Raw genomic sequence first — 26,996 nt, 5'->3', positions numbered from 1 at the left:
CAGTGTACTGCTCTGGCCTGGTTTATCTTTTGGGTCATCCTTGAGAATCTTCACCCTGAATCTGATGATCTTGCCAGTCAACTTGAAGAGAGCATCTAATCCTAAAAAAAGCTAAATAAATGACTCCAAATTAGCTGATAATGATGATCAGATGACTTTGACAATTTTCCTCTGCACAGTTTTAATATTTTAATGTGACATTTTGAAAGAAGAACCAAAAATACCATTCTTATCATAGACTCAGTAAAACACCTGTATTTGACATTCATAACGTAAAATTTTGTGAATCAAGTTGTTCTGATAAATATGCTTTTAAGCCAGGGTCCAGCCCTGGCAAGAAATACATGTGGATTTTGCTCGGTTTGTCTTGAGTAATTCTACATCTTAATGATCATGCTGTTGGATGCTTCCCTGGTGGTAATTTAGATGCACTTTCACTAAGAGCCACTGCCCAGGCTTCTCCCCTGTATTGAGAGGGGGCAGAAAGTCCATTTTATGCTTCCTCTTTCTCCTTCCATCCCCCACTTCATGGACGTGCACCTTCAACAGCCATCTCTGAACTATCCCTTTATCGTGGAGTCTCCCTCTATAGTAATCTATATATTGCTGTATGATTAATCACTTCTCTCCCTGCTCAAAAATCTTTAGTGGTCCTCTGCTATTCAGTCTGAATTTTCTCAGTGGCTTCCCTGGTACAGAAATCAGATTCCTTAGGTCTCGTGCCAATTATGCTTTCATGACAGGACATTTTCTCCTTTCACTGCCTAAATATTTTCTGTGATCTCAAATTTGTTTTTTCATTGTAGCCTAAACTTCTAGAAAGTTCTTCCTTGCAGCAAGTGTAAATATCATCAGTTCTGTGTCAGCACTCTGTAATGGTGTGGCCACAGTCCAGAAAATCTTGAGTCTCCTATTAAAAAAAAAAAAAAAAAGAGAGAGATTTTATTATTATTCAGGTAAGGGCAGGCTGACAGATCAGAAGATAAACTGCCACTGATATGATGGTGAATATGAGATTTGTTACAGTTACCAGGAGGAAGGGGAAGTCTTTACCCTTCAGGGAAGCACCAGGGTCCAACAGAAGGCAGAACAAATAGGGACAATGAGAGCAAGACTCTAGAGAGAGAGAGAGAGAGGGAGGGAGGGAGGGAGAGATATCGCATACATGCATGTGTATGCATTTCAGGAAGGAATACACAAAGCATGTAAGCAGCCTAGGAAGATTTAGGATTGGCTAGTTTGAATAATTTCATCATCTCTGGGTCATAGCTCCCAGTTGTCTGTTTTCTGGCCCTGGGATAATAAGGGCAGAGGAATAGTGACCTGGAATGTAAGGACTCCCAAAGGAGGTGGTTAGGGGTGTGGGTTCTGGATTTGTTGGTTGCATATGAAAACCATGCTACCTTGAAAATTATTGGGAGGGGCAGTTCTTCCACGGTTTGCAAAGCTCCAAGATGTCAAAGCATCAAAAATATAGAATAAAGAGACCTCATTAGACACCTACTCACCCTTACAGCCCCACTTCCTTTATAAACTGCTGTGCAACCTTGCATGAGACTTGAGTGCCTTATCTGTGAAATGATGGGTTGAGTCATAGCACAGCCAAGGGCCCACTGTTTCTTTCCTATGGGGAGGAAGCTTTTGACTCTTCCCACAACTTCTTCCCCATTCCAATTTCTTTGGTTTATGTGCCAGTGGGAAAGTGCATGGTCAGCCCAGGAACTGACCTCAGTGTCTTGAAGTGGGTGACTCTCTCTGTAGCTCCTGCTTATGGAGAGCTGGTCTGTAGCCAGCCACCTTGGGCTTCACTTTAACCTCTTGCATATGTGGACTATCCTGCCTACGCTTGTATTCCTAAATCCTTTGGCTAATGGATTCTCTTGGGGACTTACTTATTGGCCCTGCAACTTTCATAACTTTGGAGTTCTTGGTCTGAGCCAAATGTTTATTAAGTGTAGAATATACATCTTTGGCCCATTTGACAGGTAACATTTAATGATGCCTTTGTAAAGGAGAACTAAAAATAGCATTGATTTCCCAGTATTAGACAAAATATGGCAGACCTTCTGTGCTGCCACTTGGAAAAATAAATCTCTGTTTTATGTGGTCGAATTAGTAATTGAGGTGGCCATGAAAGGGTGTGTAGAACTCTTTGTTTTTCAAAGCAAGAGAAGAAAATTAAAACTCCTTGTTGATACTGCCGCCAGGACGTGGGCTGTAAAGGGTAAAAGTGAAAGGTTAATCCATTTGGCACAAAGTAAGAACCATTCTATAAACTTAAACTATGTGAAAATTATTGTGTGTTGATATTCATTATGGAAAAAAGAATAATTAGAAACAGTACTTTGCTGTTCATAATAGTCAAATACCACACCCACCAGATGAAGCAGGAAATTTCAGGAGTATTGTGAAAAGTTTTGCATTTCTTAGAAAACTCCAATAAATTGGATTTCATAAATATTGGTGTTAATAAGGACATTTTAAGGTTTTATAACTTATTGGTGTGAGTATAGCTGACAGTGCTGTTCCATTAATACAGAATTTATTCAAACAAATATATAAAGCAGAAATGGTACTTAACTAAACAAATGTACAATGAATATCTGAAATGAATAGCAACTGGCACCCTAATTAGCATGTCATTTTAATTCTGCTCCTAATTACTGCTTGTGATGACCCAAATGTGGCTTTGCAACTCAGGACTTTAAAGGAAACTAAAATGATCAGTGCTTAAAAACAAACAAAACACACACAAATGCTGGGAATAAAAATCCTCAGATTCTCCTTTTCCCTCTTGTCCTTTGGATAAGGCTGGACCCATATGGAACATTCTAGAACAACATGTTCAGCTAGTGAAGCAGAGTGACTGGTAGGTAGGAGTAAGTATGGCTTGAGGAATGTAAGTGGTTAGAATTTGCCAAGAGAAAAGGACAACTTTGACCATCCTTGACAGAAGTTTATTTAAGAATGTGAAAATCCACAGGTGAAAAGAACCTTCGTAAACCAAAAGATATGCCAGCCTTTGTGGTACATGCCTGTAATCCCAGCAGCTCAGGAGGCTGAGACCTGAGGATCCAGAGTTCAAAGCTAGCCTCAGCAACATGAGGCACTAAGCAACTCAGTGAGACCCTGTCTCTAAATAAAAATACAAAATAGGGCTGGGGATGTAGCTCAGTGGTTTAGTGCCCCTAAGTACAATCCCCGGTACCCGCCCCCTAAAAAAACACATAAATAAATAAAACCAAAAGACATTCACAAACTTGGAACTATCTTGTCAGTTTTTCCCCTGGCTCCCCAACCCCTCCTCCTAGACCCCTAGCCCACCTCTTTCCTGCTCTGCCTTCCTAATTCCTGGAATTCCTTGGGTTCCTAAAGTGACTGATAAGAACTGGTTGGAGCCTGAGATTCTCCCATTCTTGGAAGCTAATACATCAGCCTGGCACAGTTTTATAGATGCTAGTAGAAGACATGGTACTCCTGGGTCAGAAATAAAGGCCATTTATTACTCACAACAGCAGTAGTAGCAGCCAAAGTATCCAACCTTCTTGTATCAGTTCCCTGAGCCCTAATTCCTATAAGGACAACACAAAGAGAGCCATGTGATAACCGCACACAGTGGTATAGGAGAGAAACCCTGAGCAGTGGGATCCCAAATCTCTTCTAATGTGCAGGAAGCATGCCTGTCCTTTGCTGTACAGGGAGATACTAGTTCTCTCTTCTGTGGCTATTCACTAAATAAACATCCTTGAAAAGATAGTGCAGAACATTAGGGCAGTCATAAGTTACTTTGGTCCCAAGGTATGCAGAAGTACTGGGGACTCACGGAGAATTCTCCGAACAATGGCCTCTGCTGTTTCTCCAGTGCTGTCTTTGATCAATAAAAGAGAGAAATAAGAATTTCACAAACGGCAGCCAAGTATGGTTAATTCCATCCATGAACTTGTTCAGAAGGTCTTTTGTAATCTTTCTATAGATAAACTTGGTCATCCTCATTTAAGAGTTGCATGTTTGGAAATAATGAGCTAACTATTTTTAAATAGCTAATGGGTTGGAGATGGAGCTCAGTGGTAGAGTGCTTACCTGGCATGCCTGAGGCCCCGGGTTCAATCCCCAGCATAAATAAATAGGCTAACAGTTACTAAGCCCTCACTGTGTTCTGCACCACTGAGAAGTATGTTGTATGACCTCACTGTACCTCTAGGAGGTTATTATGGGCAGGGGCAGAACCCCCATTTCTTATGATAAGAAAGCTGCTTCACAGCATTCGGCTATCAGTAGCAGACATTCAGACACAGAATGTCAGGGTCCCAAGCCAGTGCCAAGGTATACTGTTTCTCCCTTTTCCATTTTCTTTCATTGAGAAGCTTTTGGGGGTGGTGATGATGTTAAGAGTGTGAGATTTTGTTTCAACAAGTAAAATCAGTGGAATGCTTGCAAGTAGATAAGATCAAGAACACACAAATGGATACCTTATAAACAGCATCATATTAATCCTACAATCTTTTCAAGGGAAATGGTTCCTGTTTTATTGATGAAGAAATGGTAGCTCAAGGAGGTGGTGAACTTTATTGAAGACATACAACTGACTAAATCAGGAGCCTGGGATCCAGGGACATCCTATGTGGCCATAAAGCTCTCCCAGTTGTCAGTAATGTTCATAGATGGACCCTGAAGTGCCCTAAAATAGCTCAGCTTCATCTAAAACAGAAAAGAACATTTTAATAATAGGTTCACTGTAGCTTGTTAAATAATTCCATTTCTTTGAAAGGCTGAGTACATATGTGTAATCTAATCATTGCATTGACTAAACTTCAGTTGCTCTGAGGGTCTTTATCTTGCTTTCATAATATTTCAAGTGCTGTGGAGCTTCACACACTTGGGCCATTCATGGCCTTCCAGCAGCCTCTCCAGCTTGCCTTCTTTGCCCCTCTTCTTCTTTTTTTTTTTTTAAATTTTAAAAATAATGAGTCAGGGGGCTGGGGCTGGGGCTGAGGCTCAATGGTAGAGCACTTGCCTCACACATGTGAGGCACTAGGTTCAATAATAATCATCATCATTTTCATCAACAAATCTCAAGGCTTCCTTATTCAAAATAAATACTATGTAATTTTGCTCTTGTCCTAGTCCTAAACCAAAAAAAAAAAGTTATAAATGCATATCGGCAGATATAGGTAGATCTGGAAACACACACAGACAAATGTAATTTTCCCCCAGCAGGTTGCCTTGGCAACCATTCCACTAGCATCTTCTGGCAGACATTTGAAGCTTGGCTAAGGTGTGCATGCTAATTGTATAGACATGCTTAATATTGTCCATTAACATAGCAGTTCCTAGATTCTTCCAAATCCTCATAATGGGACTTTGTGCCATTGTGAACATTTTAAATATCAGCAAGACAGGAGCCTTTTAAAGTGATTTCTTGTAGTGATTTTCTTATAAATACTCTAGTTGCCACCATGTTGCACTGTCAAAATTCTCTTGTTCAGTAGCACAGGGTACCATGTAAAGCTTAGCAAACACATTTACTGTATTTACATGTCCATGTTATTGTCATTATGTATTTTACCATATCTGACAAGAATGAGGAATTCTTTGGTTTATGGATATGTATTCACTTTTATTGGAGAAATTTATAAAAGTTGAAACCGCGGTTTTTAAAATGCTTTTAGCTATATTTAGCATCATTTTGGCTTTCGGTAACTGCTTCAATTCTTATTCATTTTGAACAGTCACATTCTTTTATTTTAAAAGTTCCCACCAAGGTAAGTAATTATATTTTAGTATAGTGCTTTACAGCTATGTCTAAGTGATTTCAGATACCACATATAGAAGATTAGGATTATGTCAGTTTAGCCTGTTGTCCAGTATATATTTATTAGATGAGATCGTAGGAACATTCTGTCATTAATTTTGCTTGTGAACACTTGGTTGTATATGTAACTTGTATATACTTAACTTGTACAGTTAAATCTTAGTAAGTCCAGCCACAGTTTTCACATTATCCCAGGATGTTTACCTAAATAACCCTTTGACTGGTTGCAAGAATGTAGCTACTTTATATTTGCTTTTATAGCATAACATGCATATGGAACCAGCCCCAGAAAACCTCATTTTGTGGCAAGTACAACAATAGAGTTTGAACTTCTGCTGTTGAACTGGTTTCAGTGACTGGATAGTTCTAACAGGATCCTTTGCCAGAAAGTTCATATTTTCTCTTTCCATTATACAGTGTTTAAAATGAGAAAAGCAGGTGCCCCATCTCTTGAAAAAAAAAAACTGTGTATGTGTGTGATGATGATGATGATTAATTGCTTCTATGAAAGTTTATTGTGTGTTTCGACATTCTTGGTAACTTGGTGATATTAGTTAGAAAGTGTTCATGGGATGATCATCAGTTTTATTCTCTTACAAATTTCTCATGGGAGGGGAGGGATCTGCTCGCTCACTAAATGATTACTCCAAGGTATCCTTGTGTCCCTGCCAAGACAGAATTTTAGCACCAGAGGGACAGAGGAGGAGGTTGAGGTGACAGTATGTTGTTGCACAGCCTGTGAAGACTATGATGGTGAAAAAAGATTCTAAGCACATGTCAGTAGCAGGCTATTGGCTGCCTGCATAGTTCTCTCTTCCCGGCTGAAGCTGTAACTGTTGAGTCTGCCACATGGCTTTTCACCAGGCTGGGAGTGCAAGTCAGCTGCCAGAGATGGGAGAATACCCAAAGGCACAAAACAGCTCTCTTGTTCCTGGAGGCTGCTGCAGCAAAGTCAGCTCCCACAGGATTTTCAAGTGAGTAGAAAATCAAATGGGTGTTTCAGAGATTGCAGTCCTTCTCTGAAAATTAGGAAACACATTGAAAAGGAAACCTTAGCAGTGATGGGGATTTGGTAAGGAACGTTGTGACACCAGATCAATAGAGAAGTTTAGGGCAGCTCATGGAATCAAAAGCAAAGGTGTCTACATGGAAGACAGCTGTACAGGGGTAACCAGGGAGCTAGGAGAGTTCCTGTGCCCAGCAAATATATCCCTCTGAGGTGATTCTGACTTGTCCTTTCTCTTCTGGATGACAGAACAGGAGTCTTCATCTTTGCAGAAGATCATCTTGCTTTTAGAATTAAATACACTCTGGGTATAGTGACACAGACCTATAATCTCAGCGACTTGGGAGGCTAATGCAGGAAGATTGCAAGTTCAAGCCTAGCCAGGGCAACTTAGCAAGACCCTGTCTCAAAATAAAAGGATTAAAAGGATTGGTGATGTAGCTTAATGGTAGAGCACCCAGTTCCACACACACACACATACACACAAAAAAGAAGAAGAATATTAAACACCTGTAAGGATGCTTTTGTGGTGCTAGGAATTGACTATAAAGGAGTCCTAGGGTGTACATGTTGTAGCAGTTTTTTTTTTTAGCTATGTTACACATTATATACTAGTAAATAATACATTGATATAATAAGCATATAACATGACCTGCCTTATAATGTTATATGGCAAATAATTTATAGGATAAAAAAACATGAAATTTGCTTGGAGAATACGATTCACAAATGTTTGAAAAATTTTAAATTTCAACTTTAAAAATAAAATTGAACAGCATAAAGCATATGTACTACATGAGACTGGAGAAAATTAATTCCGGAAGTGCTCTAGTGAAACAATGTGCATCCCAATTTTATGTGATGACAAAGTAGAACCAACCTTGTATGTTTGTAAGAGAAATAAAAAATAAAAAGTGGATAGAAAGCTGCCCCTTCACAGGTTACCATCTTAGAATTGGGCTTTAGTCGCTGAAGACATGGGAATTCCATGCACATTCTGCTGTTGTAAACGTCTACAAACATGGAGAGAATCTCTTAGAGCAAAGGTCTGTAACATTTTATAAAACAGCCTCTCGTTTTGAAAATGTTTTTAAGTGATCAAGTGATCTTTTATTGTTTCATTTAAGAGATGAAAAGCCATTGTAGTTCCCTTAAATTGGGGTTAAATATAGCTAATGATTGTGCTGGAGGCTAAGTATACTGACTTCCTTTCCAGCCACTGCCCTGATATCAGGCATCCCCCAAAGCTCCAGGCAACTTAATATCAGAGACCTCCTTGCTCTGCCTGAGGGAAATAAACTCTCTGTCAGGACCTTATGACCAACCCAGAAAATCCTGGGTTCCCCATGAAGGTGGGTTGCTGTAAAACCAAAGGAAAGGAAAAATTAAAATCCCACAATAAAGACCAATTTGAGGAAATATAAAAGGGAACACAAAACACTCAGAGGGAGCTAAAAACTTCACGGAACAAATAAACAAACAAACAAAAAACAAAAACAAAAACCAACAACTCAAGTCCACAGACATCTTGCCTTCCCTTCTGAGATAAAAGTCAGAGTTTGTTAGAATAGATGTGAGAATTGAGAAGTATAGGGTACTCAAAAAGCAGGTGAATGTTGTACTTTCAGCTCTGTTCCCAGTAAAAATCGCAAAGGGTTTTATGTTCTGGAATATTCCATGTTAGCACGTGATTTTAAGAGAGACAGAGGGTATTTGTTCTGGAGTTTGGATGAGAAGTTATAAAATGAATGCATTCTGACATTAAAAGTCACGAAAGGTATTCAGCATTATTTGAAGATGAAGAGGGGGAGGAAAAACCAGGCCTCCTTTATTCATGGCCTTTCCATGTCGTCAGGCAGTTTTGTCAAACCCTGACGGAGGGAGTCTTCTGTGTATCATAATTCCGTCCTCTTGTCCCTGCAATTATGTTTGTTCTTTACTTGCTACTTAGAGGTCCCTTCTCCTAAGCCAACAATTTGAAACAGTCTTGTTGCATTTAGTTCTAAATCTGTGGCAGTTAAAAAGGAAATGACTAAAAGATAATACTGGACTAAAAGATAATGTTTAGTTTTCTACCCACAAAGCAGATGCTCTTTGTACTACTTAAAATGGACTAGTTTGTACCCACAGAGCCAAACTCCTTGCAATTGCCAAGAGCCAAGGAGCTCTGAATCATGCTAGAGGAAGAATTCCTGAGTGCTTGCTGCTTCCTTCTTGGCTCTGCCACTGACTGATGAAATTTCAAGACCACTCTAGAGGCGATGAGTGAATTTCTGATCATGAAATAATTCACTGAGTATCTGTGTAGCAGGAAAAGGCCTGAGCACCACCCTCGGCAGGCACACCTATAGTGAGCAGGCATGCAGGGAAGAGTCCATGAGGAGTGTTGACCAAGAATGAAGGCTGGGGCCCGAGGAGAGCTGGCAGGTGCAGTTTGAAGAACATGATCCTCAGCCTTGTGAAATCATGCCAGGATGGCGCTAGAACCGCGAAGAGCAAACAGCACTACCCACATTAGCTGGTGTAAGGAGAAAGGCGTTCATTAACGCTTTTAGGTGGCTCAAAGAATCTGAGGGAGGACAGGGCTAGAAGCCAGAACAGTTCCAGAGCCATATGGAGGGACTGTTCACGTGGCACTTTTTCTGTCGGCAAATCAGATACCTAGTCCAAGATCACTTTGGTCAGAAAAACCGCTTGCTTCTTGTCTTCCAAATCAGAATCTAGCACAAAGTCATCAGACTAGCACAGCCAAAATCCATTCCTTCTCTATCTTAGCTACTAAGAAGGCTGGGAACATGGGTTTCTGGAACTCATAGGAACATCCTCAAATGGGAGAAGTCTATTTGAAAAGATGCCCAGTTGTCCACAAGACTTGTCTGCTGTGTCCCCCATCCTTCTGGTCACGGCCTCACTTGTCATGTCTTCCAGGAAGCATTCCCCACCGAACCCTGTAACCCATAATCAGGGTTAGTATGTGTACAGCTCCTTCTCAGAAAGCCACGTCCATACCATTGGAGCATGGTCCTGCCACATCCTTCTGTAAATCTCTGGACTGTCACCCCATCTCAGTGGATACTTCTAAATCTTTGTTCTTTCCTCTTGATTTTGCACACTAATCCCAGATCTCATTAGCCTCTTCTTTTTCACATTGTTTCACTTTGTTTCATCCTTTTCCTTTTCTGGTACCCATATGGTCTTTCTTTCTCCCACCAAAAACTGTAAACTCAAAAAAATGGATCCATATATCATTTTCTTTGTTTCTTTTTTAAATCTCCCACAGCACCTAGTATCATGCTAAGCTTACAATAGTTGATCAGTAAATATTTTCTAAGTACAGTTCATTAGTTATCTGAATCGATTAATGCTTTTCAAAAGTATCTTGGTGGTACCTACTTAAAAAATAGTTAATAAGAAATAAATGAGGGCTGGGGTTATGGCCCAGCGGGAGAGCGCGCGCCTAGCATTTGCAAGGTGCAGGGTTCGATCCTCAAGCACCACATAAAAAATAAATAAACAAATAAAAATAAAGGTGTTGTGTCCAACTACAATTAAAATATATATATAAAAGAAATAGATGAAACAGGGACACTTAGGTTATGTTCCAATAAAACTTTATGGGAAAATGTACATCCACAAGACTGGGATCCTAATTAGAATAAGATATATTCCATGCTTGTGTAAATATAGCAGAATAGACTCTACTGTCATGTATAACTAAAAAGAACAAATAAAAAAACTTCATGGACATTGAAATTCAAATTCAAGATCCTTTTCTTGTGATACAAAATATTATTCTTTTGATTTTTTTTAAGTCATTTAACAGTGTAAAAACCATTTTTTACCTTATGGACCATTCAAAAACAAGACATGGGCCACATTTGGCTTGAGGGTTTGGCTGTAGTTCCTCACTCCTGCTACAGGTGATGGGAGGGGGACAACTAAAAAGAGTTCAAGGTCAGCTCAGTATTTTAGCTAGCTCCCTCTGACTTCAGTGGAACTTTAAGGACCAGGTCTGAAGATAGGGGCAATTTTTGTTAGAAAGATTGAGCAGCAGTCTGGATGAAAGATGGTGAGGGACTGAAATAGAGTAATGTTAGTGTGGATATAGAAGAGCTGTTTCGAGATGTGTATTTTGGAATCAAAATCAGCAGGACTTGGTAACTGATAAGGAGTGAAAGAATGATGTCCCCATTTCAGTGTAGTAACAGCGTCCTACAACTCTCGCTGACCACAAAGAATCATGGTACATCTTAATGCATGCTTAGGTTTGGGTCCATTTATAGGCTCTTCTTTTTATCTGCAAAGGGAGACTACTATTAGCCAGTAGTGCCTCTCCTGGTCAGGTTTCTCCTCTGGTTGTCTCTCAGTAGTAGTAATTTTGTTTGCTATTGAATGGATAGTCTCAATGTTACTCTTATTAAAATTATACCCCAGTGGTCTGTAAGAATTACCCAACCATTTTGACATTTTCCCCTGTTCTATCTCACCAAAAGAATGTGCTAAGTAATTGCTTCCAAAGTATATAATTACAGAATATAAGCTAGGCTCTCTATATTAGAAGAAATTCAAGTGGTAAAATCTTAGACTGATTAGAGTGAGCTCCCTCTTTCTCTGTTTATTCATGAATCCTTTTTTTGCAAATCTTTGTGGGTTTTGCCTTCTCGGCAAACATTAAAAGGAGATCTGAAACCTAATCCCAATTGTTAGTAAATGTTACATTTACATAAAATTACATAAATCATCAATGAAGCCCTACAGAGCTCTTCCCACTTGCCCTCTTTGAGAGGATTTTTGCCAGATGAATATTATGAAAATGAGTTTATGTTGTAATTTAGCATACTATTTGGAGATATGGAAGACCAAGTTCAGTGAGAAACTATGTGTGGTATACCTCCTGCAAGTCTGCATGAAGATACATGGATAAAATTGGAGAACCAAATAAGCATATAATGTACCCGATTTTCACATTGTTGATTTTGTCCTGCACCAACCATGTATTTCCCTTCTGTAGTGGCCAGAGCCCTTTGGGGCTATTTGCCAGCAATGCTGGAAAGAATGTAAGACTATTGTGTTTGTTGTCCAGCGTGTTGAGTGGATAGAACCTGACTCCCAATTATCTGTTGGAGTAAACAGGAAGGAGTACAGAAAGCTGTGGATGACAGGCAGTGGCTTTGAAGAAAGTAGGAAATTATTTAAAGTAAAAGGGGGACCTCTAAGAAGAAGACATCCCCAGTCACAATGACCACAATTGACCTAGATTGTCTTAGCGTGGCCCGCCTTCCAGCTCTTATCTCAGGTATGGAAGAATTGCTATTGCTGTTTCTTGATTCACAACAGCTGTTCTCTTTGCTTCTTCTGTTTCTAGAAGTCACACTCAAGGTGCACGTCAGCGACGCCAGTACCCACCAGCCCATCGCAGATGCGCTTATTGAGATCTTTGCCAACCAGGTCTCCATTGCTTCTGGCACATCAGGGACAGATGGTGTCGCTTTTGTCAAGTTCCAGTACAAGTTGGGCAGTCAGTTAATCGTCACCGCCACAAAGCATGCCTATGTGCCAAACTCTGCCCCGTGGAAGCCAATCCGATTACCTGGTAAGGTGTTCTTAATCTTTGTCTAAAACCGACTTCATGGTATTGGCGAATGATGCTGGAGTCAGAACAGAAACGGTTTTGAAGGTGTTAAGTCAGACAGTCAGTAAAACCTGTGTGTTGATTTTCTGCCGACCTTTTGGGGCCCCCTTAGGTGGGGGGAAAATGGGGTCAATGTGTGAAGCTGGCTGCCATGTCACATACACACAGTGGAATCATCTCCCCACCACTTCACTTTGCACCATGACAACTAGTAGGACTAGGTGTGTAACTGGGCTTTAGCGCACAATGTCCTCTTCAGCTTCTGGGGCCTCCTTCCTCGGCTGTCACATCAGGGGCCCAGTGCAAGGATGTCCAAAAGTCTTACCCGTTTCCTGTTGGTCACACAGAATGGTGTGTCCACTGCCAGGAGTAAGGATGATGCCTTACACAGCTTCAGCTCAAGATAGGGTAGGTGGGGAGTGGCAGCTACTGGGCCCCTCTGTCCCCTGACCTCAGACTCCACCTGGTACCCCGACCATACTGTATGTTGACACCAAGACTGGTGAGTGTCAAAGCTGGGGCTGAGAGTCACAACAGCACAGGCTTTAGAAACCGACTGATTGGGCTCTGGTCCCCTTTCTGCAGAGGAGCCCTCTAGCTTCCTTTTGCCAGTTCTGTAAATTGAAGCTAAGACCTTGTGGAGTAGTTCTGACTAAAAATTAGTCACCACAGGTAAACTACCCTATAGCATCCAGCACAATAGGTGGTCAGTAAGTGCGTAGCATTAAGGGCAGTCCTGGGAAAATTACCCATGTCAGTGTTCAGCTCTGTCCTGCAGCATAGCAAGACAAACTCCTTGCAGGGACCCAGCTGCCTTGAGGATGTGTGGCCACACCTAGAAGAGCTTTCTCTGCTTTATAAAGCCCCAGTGTCTACTCAAATTTGTAAAATTTTTTGTATTTCAATTTACTTTTATCAAGTACCTACTATATACCAGACACTGCCCTGGGCACCAGATCTGGAATTTGGCCTAGATAGTTTCAAGTTTGGTTATGAAGTCAGCCATAGAAATAATTTCCATCACAAGGGTGTTTTTAATCAGGATTTTCCAGAGAAACAGAACTGATAAGTTATCTAGAGACATGGGGAAAAGGGAACTTACTAGAGAAATTGCTTCACCTGCTGATGGAGGCTAAGAAGTCCCCCAATAAGTCATTTCAAGCTGGAGAATCAGGGAATCCTGTAAAATGGCTCAGTCCAAGTCCAAAGGCCCCAGAATCAAGGACTCCAGTGGTGTAAGTCTCAGTCTGAGATAAAGGCCCAAGAGCCCAGGGGCCACTGGTATGAGTCCCAAAACCTAAAAGCCAGAGAACCTGGAGTTCTGACCTCCAAGAGCAGCTGAAGAAGGGCATCCCACCTCCAGAGGAGAGTGAGCAAGAATTTGTCTTTCCTCCACCTTTTAGTTCTATCTGGGACCCCCCCACCTCCATCCCACCACACACACACACACACACACACACACACACACACACACACGTGCACACACACGCGCGCGCACACACACGCACACACACACTAAAGCAGATCTTTCTCAGATCATCTACTCACTGGCCAAGATGACTGAGTCTAATTATTGTAACCAAATGCCAAACCACCTGCATTTTCCTTTAACAGAAGAGGATATATGTGCTCAGTGTCTATAGAAGCTTTTAGAATAAATAATGCAATGATTGAAAATAATTAATGCTTTCTACCTGTCTTGGCATCCCTTAATCCAGTCAAGTTGACAATCAAAGCCAACCATCATGCAGGGTCAGTACTCAGATAAATTTATATACAGACACTCATATGGGATGCCAGGGGAAGAGGTTTAACCAGTGCTGGGGGGAATGAACAGGGTTTCCTGGAGGAGACCGTAGGGATACCGAGCCTTGAGGTTAATAGATACCAGCATCAAAAGATGTTGGTAGAAACAGAGAGACAGGACTCAGCCATTCAGTGTGGGAGGCTGTCTTGGGAATCTGTATTTTTACAAGCAGCCTTATCACTGCCACCACCAGATACTTCATGTATAAAAAATGTTCACTAAGGTTTGAGATCCCTACCCCATGAGTTATGGAAAGTGGATTTGATGTTAATACAATTGAAGGGGATCATGTAGGAAAATTTTAAGAGAAAAAGGGACAGACCTGAGAAATACTGAACAGGCAGCATTCTTGAAAGTCCTTGGAGAATGGATGAGAAAGAGGTAAGGTAGAAGAGCAAATAGAAAAAATTAGAGTTGAACCTCAGATTTCTGGCTGGTGAAACTGGACAGAGCCTGCAAGGGGAGGCAATAGGCTTCAAAGACCACACCAGGTTCCCCCAAGCTCCAGGTGCAAGTAGAGGTGGATGGAGACCCTAAAGGAGATCAGGGAGACAGGAGGAGAGGGACAGGTGTTGGACTGGTGGCTGATGATAAGGTTTAGTGTAATATATATTTGGTTAAATTGCCTCTGGGATACCAAGTGAGCATAACCAGCCTTCAGTTTTAAATATACTGGGGTTCCTAGAGAGAGTCTGGGCTAGAAGTTTAGTTGGAGAATATCAGAAATGTCAAATGAGAGTCAAAACTATGAGGTGCACCAAATAATGGAGGACTATGGGCCTGGGATAGAACCCTGAGAGCCTGTAAAAGAGGAAAGGACGCATTTATTGGGTTCCATCTCACAACAAAGAAACACAGTTGACTTCATTATTTTCTATACTGTGAAGTCACTGGAAATAATCTAGGGAAAATTTAAACAGTATCTGCCTGTGTTAGGTGAACAGCCACACGAAGTACAGACAACTGGCATTATTTGTGGAAGTTACAGTCTATAAAGTTGCCTCAAAGATGGAGTAGCAAATACCGAACCAGTGCTTTGAGGGAAGCACAGGGTAAGTTTGTTCCTGGAGCCTCTGTGCTCACAATGTTGTATTTGCATTTCTGTTTAAAAATACCTTATTTAATATTTGTTGTTGGCTGGTTAACTCATGCTCATGGCCCACAGCACTGTAGCTAAAGCAAGCTTTTCTATCATGCATATTTTCTCCATAAAGCATATCCCAGCCTTCTCTCACTAGGGAACCCAGACAGCACTTCAGTATTAAGCTTAGGGGCCATTTTCAGTAGTGAAATCACCAACAGAAAGTGGAAAAAAAATGTGAAAAGCTTAGCAGCTAAATAAATGGAGAAAAGAACACTTAGAGGTGAGAGCTGAAACAAAATGCAGAGTGTCCGGTGTCTCCACTGGAAATATGTGCATCAGGAAACACATCTTTGGCTACTCTTTCCATAGGCATGTAAAACACCAAGAGCATTGATTTTGAAGTGACAAGTAAATTTTAGCAAGTAGGCACATTTGCAGAGATGGAATCCATGAATAATGAAGATCGACTGTGCTCCAATTTTATTAATTTTGACTATGTTAACATAATGATCCTTTGAGAAAAAGAAACCATTTCCATAATGTCCATTTCCTTAAATGAGTCAAATAATGGCAATAGAGTAGTTTAATTGGAAGAATTTTGGATGAGGCATGAAGATACCCAATACCAAGCCTGCCCACCCCTAGCCGGCCCCACATAGCTTGGGCCTATCAAGAGTTTCTGAGCCTGTGTTTCTCAGTTCTAAAATGAAATTGATTAAACTGGATAATTTCCAAGTACCTCCCCTGGTCTTTGATTATTTTATTCTGCTTGGCTTTTCAACATAATAAAGATACTCTTAACTGAAATGAGACAGGAAGCAACCAAAATTTATATGGGCCTCTTGTAAAAAGCAGAGTAGATTATTGCTTTTGTCACTTTTTTTCTTTTGTAGGTATATCTTAATACTTTTGGTATTTCAGGTAATTGGGCAAGGAAGAGAAAAGAGCCGGGAGCCTCTTCTAAAATTAATATGAAAAAATCAAAACTAACAAATGTTTTCTATACTGTGTGTGCGCACAGTGTTTTAGTTTGCATGAGCCTCCTTATGAGATCTTGGAGTGAATTTCTTTTTACATCCTTAACAATAGTTTCCTAGAGGTTGTGTTGAATTTTTTTTTCCCTTTCATAGAAGCGGGTATAGATTGGGGATTGGAGAGCCTAGCATAGAGAGAGCAGTCTTCTTCTTCACTTTTGGCAAACAGGAAAGCACAAAATTAACTACATAAAAATCTAGTCCATCCACTAAAGACTGTCACTCTGCATCTGAATTGTTTCCTTCTCAACAGCCCTTGCTTCAGCCCAGAGCTATTACAGTGATCCAGGGCTGTTGCAGCAGCCTCTGGCCAGGTTAATCTGCACCCCCTCCCAAAACCACCCACTATGCCACTGAGCACTGCATCTTAAAATGCAAGTGTCTGCTTATATTATATGCCAGCCTAAAATCCTTGGGTGGCAGCAGATGGGAGTAAAGATGACGTGCAGAACCTTCCCCCTGGCCACTGCTCCCTGACCTGCCTCGTGGTTTGGCTGCCCTGGGCAGTTGTCATTCACTAAAAGAGTCTGGCCTCTCTGTGTTTGTCCAAGCTGCTCTTCGTTTACCATCCCTCACTTGGCAAGCTTGTCTTTTGTCTTGTAAAACCCACCTGGACTGTTTTCTGTTCTTCCTGCCTCTTCCAGGTGGAGTTAGATGTTCCTTTCTCTCAACTTATCAAAAACCAAGGGTCTGTGGGGCTGGGGATATAGCTCAGTTGGCCTGCACAAGGCCCTGGGTTCTATCCCCAGCACCAAATAATCAAGATCTAACTTTAAAAAGGTGGGTGGAGGGTCTGGTTGGGGGCATGGCTCAGTGGTAGAGCACTTGCGTAACATGTACATAAGTCCCTGAGTTCTATCCCCAGCACCATGAAAAAAAAATCTACTTGATGTGAAGAGGACCTCTGGGCATCGGTCTGAGATGGGTAGAAGTACCATCTACTTGAAACTCCTGGGGCCTCTCTGCCACTTCCCACCCTGGGTGCTCAGTGGGTTTGGGTGCCCAGTCCCTGGCCTCCTGCTCCAGGAAGCCCCTGCCACACTCAGCAGGTTCAGCAGGCTCATTATAAGAAATCATGTTTTTCCTCTTTTGAGAACAGTTTGCCAGAGCAGCTGCCCCATGTACCATGTTTAGGGGAGAAAAGTTTTCAAAACACACTGCAGTGGTTGGTCACGTAACTCTTGAAGGATGCCCACGGGTAGTTCAGAGCTCAGGGACCCCCACGCCAGTCAGAGTGTTCCGGGCCTAGAAAATGCTTTAAGGCTCTGGGCGAGCTCTGGGACCCAGCAGCACGTGGAGAGACAGAGTGTGGCACTGCAGCATTTGGAGATGAACTATTTCCCACAGACATACCCTCCACAGGGGTCCTGTCCTTTCTTCCTGGCCACTAGGTGCCCTGTGCCATTAGACAACAGGGTTAGTGTTAGAGGTTACATAACTAGGATTTTACCATGTTAGGGCTCCTCCTGCTAACGGAACCACCCATGGCCAGGCAGGCAAGCAGAGGCAGGAGCTCCTAAAACCCTTTGCTATAGCAGTTTCTTCTCATTCTTCCTCCCCAACCATGTCTGAACTTTGAACCTCTGAGGTAAATTCTCTTTTCTTTAACTTTTCTGTTCATTTTTATGTTCAAGATGGAATTCATGTGCCATAAAATGCACCAATTGTGCAGCCACCACGTGGCCCCTGGTTCCAGCCTTTTCCACCCCCACCTGGAATCCCATCCCCTGACTTGCTGTTCCCCCACCCCTTCCAGCACCTGGCAACCACTCATTTGCCTTCTGTCTCTTGGATTTGCCTTTCTGGATATGGCATATAAATGGAATCAGTGTGTGGCCCTTTGTGCCTGGCCATGTTTGTGACACTCCCTTTTGCACCTGCAGAGTCCTGGTGAGTCACCCTGACCTTGCACTGCTCCCTAGTGGAGTGCTGGACATGGGGGACAAAGGTGTACCCATACCCACCTATGCCGATGTCCACGCCAGGGGTGTCCCCTTGCCCCCCAAAGCAGTTCTCCAGCTCACCACTCCCTCTGCTATGGCTGCCTCCCCGTTCCCAAGTGCCACTGCCCAATGTTGTAGGGAAGAGTCCAGATGGAACTGTCAGAGGACACAAAACTCAAAGCACAAACACTAAACCAAAGGGGCTTCCTTTGAAACCCCTCTCGCTCCCTGCTTTATGCCACCAAGCCTTCATGTAACGTCTGCACGGGGCCAAGCGATCAGGTCGCCACTGGATTCCAGCTCCTGAAACATGTCTGATGTAGGAAAGGCTCAATAAACGTATTTGGAATTCATTAAAAATTTAAGGATGCTGGGCTAGGGACATGGCTCAATGACACAGCACTCGCGTAACCAGAGCCTGGGCCCCTGGGTTCCATCCCTAGCACCAAAAACAAACATGCAAACAAAAACACTTCACAAAGCTCAGCCTCACCTATACTTGCCCTACCAGTACCAAAAAGGCAACAGGCAGTGTGTTTTGAACAAAGGGCCTGAGATCACCCCAATTTCTGTGACTTAAACCACCACGTTCCCCATAAAAAACTCCCCACAGTGACCAATCCAAAAGTTCCTGGCATGTCCGTACTACTTCCTGTTTTGTGTGATTATAACACACTTTAGTTTTTCTGTTCATCAGTAGACAAACATTTACCTGGTTGTTTCCAGAGTTTGACCTCCAGAGTTCAAAGCCTGGCTCCTTACAGTTATCATCTAAGTAAAGAAGGACCTGTTATTTCCTCACCTTTAAACCTATTCCATTACCTGTAAAATGGACATGTTAGTAATAGCGAATAACACTTGAGAGAGGTGTTTCAATATTTAGTAGACAAATGGCCAAAACCAAAGGACTTAGAATAATATCTGCCTGTTATAAGGGCTTGGGAATGTTAATGATTATCATTATTCTATAATGTATGTTTTTTCTTATATCTGTACATTCTACTCATGTATAAGCTTCATGAAATTTGTTGTTGGATGTCCAGGTACTTAAGCAGTAATTTTTAAATGGCATAAGTTCTATCATGTTATAAGATTCCAGGATAGGGGCAAATATTCTTTTACCATGAAGCACACATGATCTAAATACATATTTAAAATTTTTTTCTTAATATTAATGTCTAACATGTATTCTGTGCTTATATAGTGTATGCATTAAGCTTTTAATATATTCTTAGTACAATGAGGCTGTTAATTTACTAAAAACTTTTAACCAGATTTCTCTTTTGACTATTATAGGGCAAACAATTTGTATATAAGAGATTGTAATACTCTTGTGGTATTTTGAAGGGCTTTTACTAATCATCTTGAAAAATCAATATTATCGATGGATTTGACATCAGAAAATTAAAAGAATGCAGAGTACCTAGAAAACTAGAGTGGGCCTTTGTATTTGAATGTCAGAATAAACTCGTGTCCATCTTTGTTCCTGCAGTATTTTCTTCGCTAAGCCTTGGCCTGCTTCCAGAACGATCTGCTACTCTAATGGTCTATGAAGATGTTGTCCAAATAGTATCAGGATTCCAAGGTAGGTTTAATATTTAAAAAGGGAAGCAAGAGTAACTTTGGGGCCGACTACTCAAATCTCATGAGGGACCCCACATATTTTTGGATGGTCACAGAAATGAATTTATCCACAACTGAGACATAACGTGTTTTGTCCCGGTGAGGTCACAACACATCTAAATTTTGGTTAAACTACCAGTTGAATATAATCTTATTTCTGTCAGACCCATCCTTTTAGTGTGTGAAGGGAAAAAGAGGAATGTCCTCCATCTTCTCTCCTCTCCAAAGGAGAGATTGTTAATTTTGTCTGGGTCACAGTCCAGGGCACACCTGGCTGCATTTCCTAGGGGCCTGGTCAATCTCAAAGGCTAATAAGTGTCCGAGTATTGCTTTCTCCTCTCCCTTGTTCCTTGTAGGCCCCACAGAGTCATTGTTAGCCTCTTCTTTTTTCCTCTAGCGCCATCTTTGACACCAGTTCCCTACAGGAGAAAACATGTCGTTTCTTCCCTTTCCATCTGTCCTTAGTGAGATATTTGTGATCAGTGCTTAAATCTGTATGATCCAGAGTCATGGCCACACTGTATTGCATCATGGCTCTCTGACCTCCTTGTCACCTCTTCACTGTCACCTGCCAGCCTCAAGTATCTCCTCTCAAGACTCTGAGGGGTTTCATGAGCGATTGCAGAGTTCCTGTCAATTGTAGTCTGTAAGCAGTCATCCTCTCCCCATGTAGGGTTGTGTGTGACTTTTTCTCCCCTTCTCACATTTCCATGAGTCAAATGCAGTTATAGTGAACCTGACCCCCAACCCAAGTCACTGCCAGTCACTACCTCTCTGCCTGTACTGCCATTTGCACTGTCATTCCCAGGTGCTTCCTCAGGTCCTGGTGCGTCTCTGCAGTTGCCCCCAGCTAGCATGCTGGTCTGCAGTCTTTGCAGCATGATTGGAGCTGAAATAAAGAAGAATCAACTAGACTTCGTGCCTTGAGTCTCTCTCTCCCTGACCCCTCTTTACTAAAGAATAAAAACAGTCTCCTTCCTGAGGACCCACAGGTCTCTAGGATCTGGACTCAACCTCCCTTCTAAGTGTTCTTCTCCCTCATGTGTTCTGTTCCAGCCTGAGTTTCTTTTCCTATTTTATGGGTAGAACATCCCACCTCACCTTCTATCCTGTCTTCAGACCCTCCCTGGACATTAAGGGTAGCTTAAATGTCCCATACTCCAGGTATCTCCACTGGAGAGGAGAGTTGTGCCAACTGTCGTGCTTTGCAACCTCATCTGCCAAGGGCTTTGGATCATGTGACTCCATCCCTCCAGGCCATGGTGTCTGGATCTGGAGCAGACACCCAGCATAGGGGTAGCCATTCCATAGAGTGGCCAGGGCTTGGGAACTGGCTGAAGTCAGCAGCTCTGGCCTCTCTTCCTTTTTCTCAGACTGAATTAAGACTCCAGGAGAGGTAGGAATTGCAGCTTAATGGTTCTGAGGTGCAGGCTGGGTCTGTGCCCTTGCCTGTGAGCCAGTTAGAAGATAACAGAAAAGATGAGTAGGAAGAGGAGGCCATTTGGAAGCAGGTCAGAAGGAGGCAGAGCTGGGGTTAGTGGAGTCTTGTTAATTGCATTGGAGTGAGAGGGAATCCCACACAACACTCCTTCCTGGTCATCCCAGAGCTGTCCTCAGCTAGGGCCAGCTGGGACAACTCCTGCACTTTCAATACCCAATGGGTCCTGTCCTCAGGTGCCCACAAGCCCCGCTATCCCTTTTTGTTCCTCAGATCCTTATAAATAACCCACCAGCCAGGGGCTCTGGGTCCTTTAACAACTCCTCCTTGTCTGCCAGGCTTGGTGGCACACTCCTCAACTAAATTTAAAACCCAAAGGGCAACAACTGTGTTTCACCATCTTGGTACCTCCAGGGCCTGGCCCTGTGCCTGCCTTGTGACAGGTACCCAGTGAGTAATTCACTGTTGGAGTAAATAAATACAAAAAGACAGTCAAAAGCCAACTGCTTTTTTGAACCTCCTTATATAGACGGCTTATTCCATGGTCAATATTTTTCTTGGTTGTGAATGCTAAAGCAGAATGCACACTCACACACATGCGTACACACACACACACACACACATAGCACTTGAATAGTTCTTTCTCTCCGAAGCAAGTCGTATGATCAGATAAGTAAACCCAAGAAGGTAAGTCATTTAGGTAGTTTTTGTTAGCAATTAATTTATTCAGTCTATTGTATCTCTCTCTCCTGTTGCTAACCAGAAATTAACTGAGAACCATTTCTTCCTTTTGTAATCTCATTTCCATACCAGCTTCTTAAAATTACCGACGTTTTGTTAATTTTTTTAACTTACCCTATTTCATAAGTTTAATAACATTTACTTGTACTATTCCTTGGCCTGGGCAGTATTATAATAATAATGGATAGCTTGCAAGTTGGAAGGAAAGCACTTCCGATCTCCAAAACCAACATATCACTGAATTTATGAAAGATATATTGTTTTTATTCTCAAGCTGGTCCTATGTGGTTGCATTTATTATTTTTTCAGTGGGTTTAGAAAAGGGAAAGAATAAATTCTTGCCTGCTCAGAAATGTGAAGTGCTGTAAGCCCGTTTACTCGAGCGTGTTGCTTGGAGGGTCTGATGTGTCAGACAAGCCTAGGAAAAGGATTGGGGAGTATGATGGCGGATCATTTGTGAAGCTTCACACGGAGCGCGTGTTGTGTGAGATGATGCTGCATTGTTTGATGTGACACTAGAGGAAAAGCTTCAAGAGAATGAAGGCTACTCGGGGAGAGATGGCGACGGGAAGAGAAGGGGAATGGACACATTGTTCTCCCCAGGCAAACTCTCAACGCTGCAGCTGGGGTTTCGACTTTAAAATGGTGACAACCAAATAAGATAGAGAATAAACTCACAGTAATGAGAGTTTTTCTATGAAAATAAAATGACGATCTGCTTTCTTCCTTCTGTGATAGATACTGTGTGATATTTCCATAAAGTCTGTCCTGATTCATCAATAAAACAGTTCTCTCATCAAACTAGGTAGGATTCTGTACATGCCTGCAAACATCCAAGCTACAGTAAATGCATGTTTCCAATGGAATTGGCCTTAGCAGTCATCACTCCTTGCATTTTAAAAGTAAAGGAAGTGGTTGTCTTGTTAGTGTTGGTATTCTTTTATAAAGAAAGCCTGGAACAGTCTTATAACAGTGAAGAGAAAGAGTGGGGTAGGCAACTGAGTAACTAGTCTGTTAGAGGAATTTCCCTCAGCAGAGGCCGTACATAAAAATGTGCTCGTTGTTGTAAAATGCTGGCAAATTGATTCCTCAGTGAGATGAGAAGAGAATGGAAGATGAGAACACTGAACTGGGGACCAACGTGTAGCTCTGCCTCTCAGAGGCCTGAGTGCCAACCTGAGAGAAATGACCCGGAATGTGATGACAGTGAATAGGAAGATAAGGCAAGATGCCCCAGACTGCTCCTGGCTATTCATCTGTCAACTGGCCAACTGGCACCACCCAGACCAGCAGTCTCCATCCTTGGCCGGGCCTCTTCATTGTGCCCTGCACAGTCCCTTTTCTGTTCCTTAGGACATGTGCCAGAAGCCTCTCCTGCACCCACCTTCATGCCCCATCCCTTAGCAGTGACCTTGCTGATTGTTTCAGAGTGAAAATCAAGGCCTTCGGGGCATAGTGGCTTCAGTCCCCTGGCTTCTGCTCCCTCTCTCACAGGGACCTGCTCATGTTCCTTCCTGCAGTTTGTCTGCCCCACCGTGAGTCCCTTCACATTCCCGCTGGGTCCATTCCTGATCTCCTCCTTCTTTCCAACCTTCCTCCCTTTGTGCAGAATCATCCATTGTTCTCTTCTAGTTCTTTCTCGGCTCTCAAGATTGCTTATGTCTGCCATTTAAAGAGAAGCCCTTCTTATACCTTGGTCAGGTTACAGTCTCCTCAATTTGCTTTCCCTCCCAAACTGGAGAATCTCCCCCTGCTTGTGCATTCCTTCAGGCTCCCTTTTACTTGGCCCCAGGCTATTCTTGAGAAATTTCTCTTGCTGAGTTTAGCTGAGCTGAAATTGCCAGACCAACCACCCCCTTCTGATTGACTTCTGCCCGGCTTTAAACCCTCCCTGTTGCATCCTTCTTGACTCTCGTTTCTGTTTCTTTACCATCTCTGCCCATCACTTTGTTCCTTTCTTCTCACCTCCCTCAGAGGTTCTTACTTCCCTGCCTGTCACTTAGTCTAAAAATGATTTTCAACTCGAGCCTCCTCTGCTCTGTCAACCCCCCAGTGTCACTGTCTTTATTGGGAGCTTTATCGTTTCTCACTTGAGCCACTTCCTAGCAGCCTCAGCATTAGGCTCTCTCTACCCATAGCCATTCCCCACCTGCTATCAGAATTGGGTAAAAACAGATACCATTGTATCTGTTTTTTTGTCTGCCCAGAGGCAGATACAGGAGCAGTCTGGGGCATCTTGCCTTATCTTCCTATTCACTGTCATCACATTCCGGGTCATTTCTCCCAGGATGGCACTCAGACCCACTCAAGTCCAGGTCTTGAGTGGCACACACTGTGCCCTTCACAAGCCTCGTCCTCTGCCCCTGGGTCCCAAGCAGTCTGTGCTTGGTGTGCACACTTCCTTCGCCTCTGGGCATGTGCTGGCCTGTCAGGCATCTCTTCTGTCTCTTCTCGTCTGCCTCCTCATATATTCCAGAACTTACGACACTATGATTAGTAAGCCATTTCCACATTGGCCTTCTCTCGACTCTTGAGTCCAGGAACACAGAGGCTTTGTCCTTGACCTCTTTGTATCTCCTGTGTCCTTGACGCAGGAGACTCTCGGCATGTTTGGGGGATCATTGTGAAGATTCTCAGAATATATAGAGAGTGGTTCTCCAATGGGGCATTTAGCAGTGTCTGGGGACATTTTGGATGTCCCATGTTGAGGGCTGCTACTAGCATCTAGTGGGTAAAAGCCCAAAATGCTATTAAATGTGCGACAATGCACAGGACAGCCTGCATCCCAACACACCATTACCTGGCCCAGAGCATTGTTGATCCTGATCTAGTTGGAATTAGGGTAAAGCATAATTGGAATACAGCAAGTTGCCGAGTATAGCCCATCTTCTCATTCACTTCTGTAAGCATTGCTGAGTATCAGGTATGGTCAGGACATGATGTAGTGCATTCCACAGAACACCTGTCTTTAAAGAAGAGGAGCTGGTAAAGTAATGCTTATCCTGCACCTTATCCTGCTTCTGAGCCACTGTTGGGCACTTTAAATGTGTGTTCTGAACTAACATCACGACAACCACATTAGGAGATGAGTATGATTCATTTCCATTTTAATGATAAAGAGCATGAAGGCCAAAGCTACTCACTGAAAAGGTGGTAGAGGGAGGTCCTAAGCCTGGAGTTAAGTGGCTCTACCACCCATTTTCTTCTCTCATAGTGCCTCTGATTAGGGAGATACACAAATATCCACATAAACATGGCATAAGGCACAGTCATATTTGGACAAATGGAGCTTAGAGCTTGGGATGGGGTCAAGAAAGGCTATGGAAAGAGGTGGCCATTTGAGAAGCATTTTATAAACTGTGAGAACAGAAACGGTAGGCAGAAGTCTCAGACATGGAGATGAGCAGGAAAATACATATAAACGTAGAACTGTGTGGTCTTTTTTTGGGCCAGATAACTGGGGGCTGATTGGTAATTGAGCATCTATTTTGAGGTAAGCATGGAATAATAGAAAGAGACACAGAAGTTTGAAAAAATTTCTGCCTCTTACAACCAGAATGACTTTGGCCAAGTTGTTTAGTTTCTTTGGGCTTTAGTTTCCTCACCCATAAAGAGAGAGAAGAGTTCCTTCTTCACAGAGTTATTGTAAATATTGTGTGTGTATGTGTGTGCATATGTGTGTTCTTTACATTTCCCCCCTCCTTCTCTCTCTCTCTCTCTCTCTCCACACACACACACACACACACACACACACACACACACAGAGAGAGAGAGAAGCATATATACAAAGAGAGAGATATAGATTGGTGCTTTAGAATTAAGAATTTATGTTATAATTTACAGTTATATAAGTCATATATCACACATGTGTATATATATACATACATAAATGTGTATGTATATAATATATAACTTTATAAATTCTAAAGCACCAATCTGTGCCTCTCACTTGAAGAGGAAGTAGTAGTTTTGATCTCTAAGACATGATCAGTGTGTATCTTAGAACAGAAATGGGGTAAGACTGAGGCAGGGGGACAGTTAGGAGAATTTCACAATAATTGAGGAAAAGCTAACATAGGGTAACAGAGGGTGGAGGCAGAAAGGGAGGGAAAGATGATGTAAGAAATGTTGACAAAGGCAGATTGTCCAGTCTTGGCACTTGAGTGAATATGAAAGATATTAGAAAAGGAAAATGATGATATTGACTTGGAGTCAAAACTGGATGTTGGGGAGGATGTGGGATCATTAAATGAGAAAGTCCATGATGATTTGGGAGTGCAAGATGGGCATCTGGATAGAAATACCCTAGAAGTAAAGGGAAAATGCAGATGTGGAGGTTAGAAAAGAGTTTGGGGCTGGAGAGGACAGTGATAGTCAAGGTTATAACAATGGAAGGAACTCACTAAAGAGAGAATAGAGAAACGGCAGAGGCAGTGAACAGCAGCAGCACTTTAGGAACCATTTTATCTGGAGGCAGGAAAAAAAGAAAAGTACTTGCAAGGGGAAAAGCAGACTCTGGGGAGAACCAGTGTACAGGGCCATGAATGCCAGGAAGGAGGGGGTTCGTGGGTGGGGACAGCAAACAGTGTGTACCATTGTGAAGAGGTCGGTGAGGATAAAGACTAAGAAGTGGTCATGGGGTTTGTGGATTAGGCAGTCAACATTTCTAGCATATGTTGAGGGTAAAAGCCACATCATTGGAGGCTGGGTAGAAGAAGAGAAGGCACTTGCTTCTGGGGATAACAGAGTTAGAGTAATGTTTGATTGTAATTTTTCTAGATGGGGAGGAAATGAGTCTAATTGTTGGTGAGGGAGGAAAAGCCTATAGACAAAGAGGTTGTGGACAAAGGCAAGAATTGTTGGTGCAGCCACATCT

The 26,996-nt window shown here is 42.4% G+C and overlaps 1 protein-coding gene across 3 annotated transcripts in view; it reads left to right on the top strand.

The window, feature by feature from the left end:
• Positions 1 to 26,996, top strand: part of FAM171A1 (family with sequence similarity 171 member A1) — a 116,764-nt gene that overhangs the window by 54,123 nt on the left and 35,645 nt on the right. For all 3 annotated transcript variants that reach the window (XM_081297634.1, XM_081297633.1, XM_081297635.1), the window contains exons 2-3: positions 12,184 to 12,411; positions 19,811 to 19,903. In XM_081297634.1, the coding sequence (XP_081153760.1) occupies positions 12,184 to 12,411; positions 19,811 to 19,903 (321 nt within the window). The remainder of the gene's footprint in view (positions 1 to 12,183; positions 12,412 to 19,810; positions 19,904 to 26,996) is intronic.

This window comes from Spermophilus citellus (assembly GCF_964194105.1).
Source record: "Spermophilus citellus genome assembly, chromosome: 6".
Lineage (NCBI taxonomy): Eukaryota > Metazoa > Chordata > Mammalia > Rodentia > Sciuridae > Spermophilus > Spermophilus citellus.
This window is presented reverse-complemented; position numbering and strand designations above follow the sequence as displayed.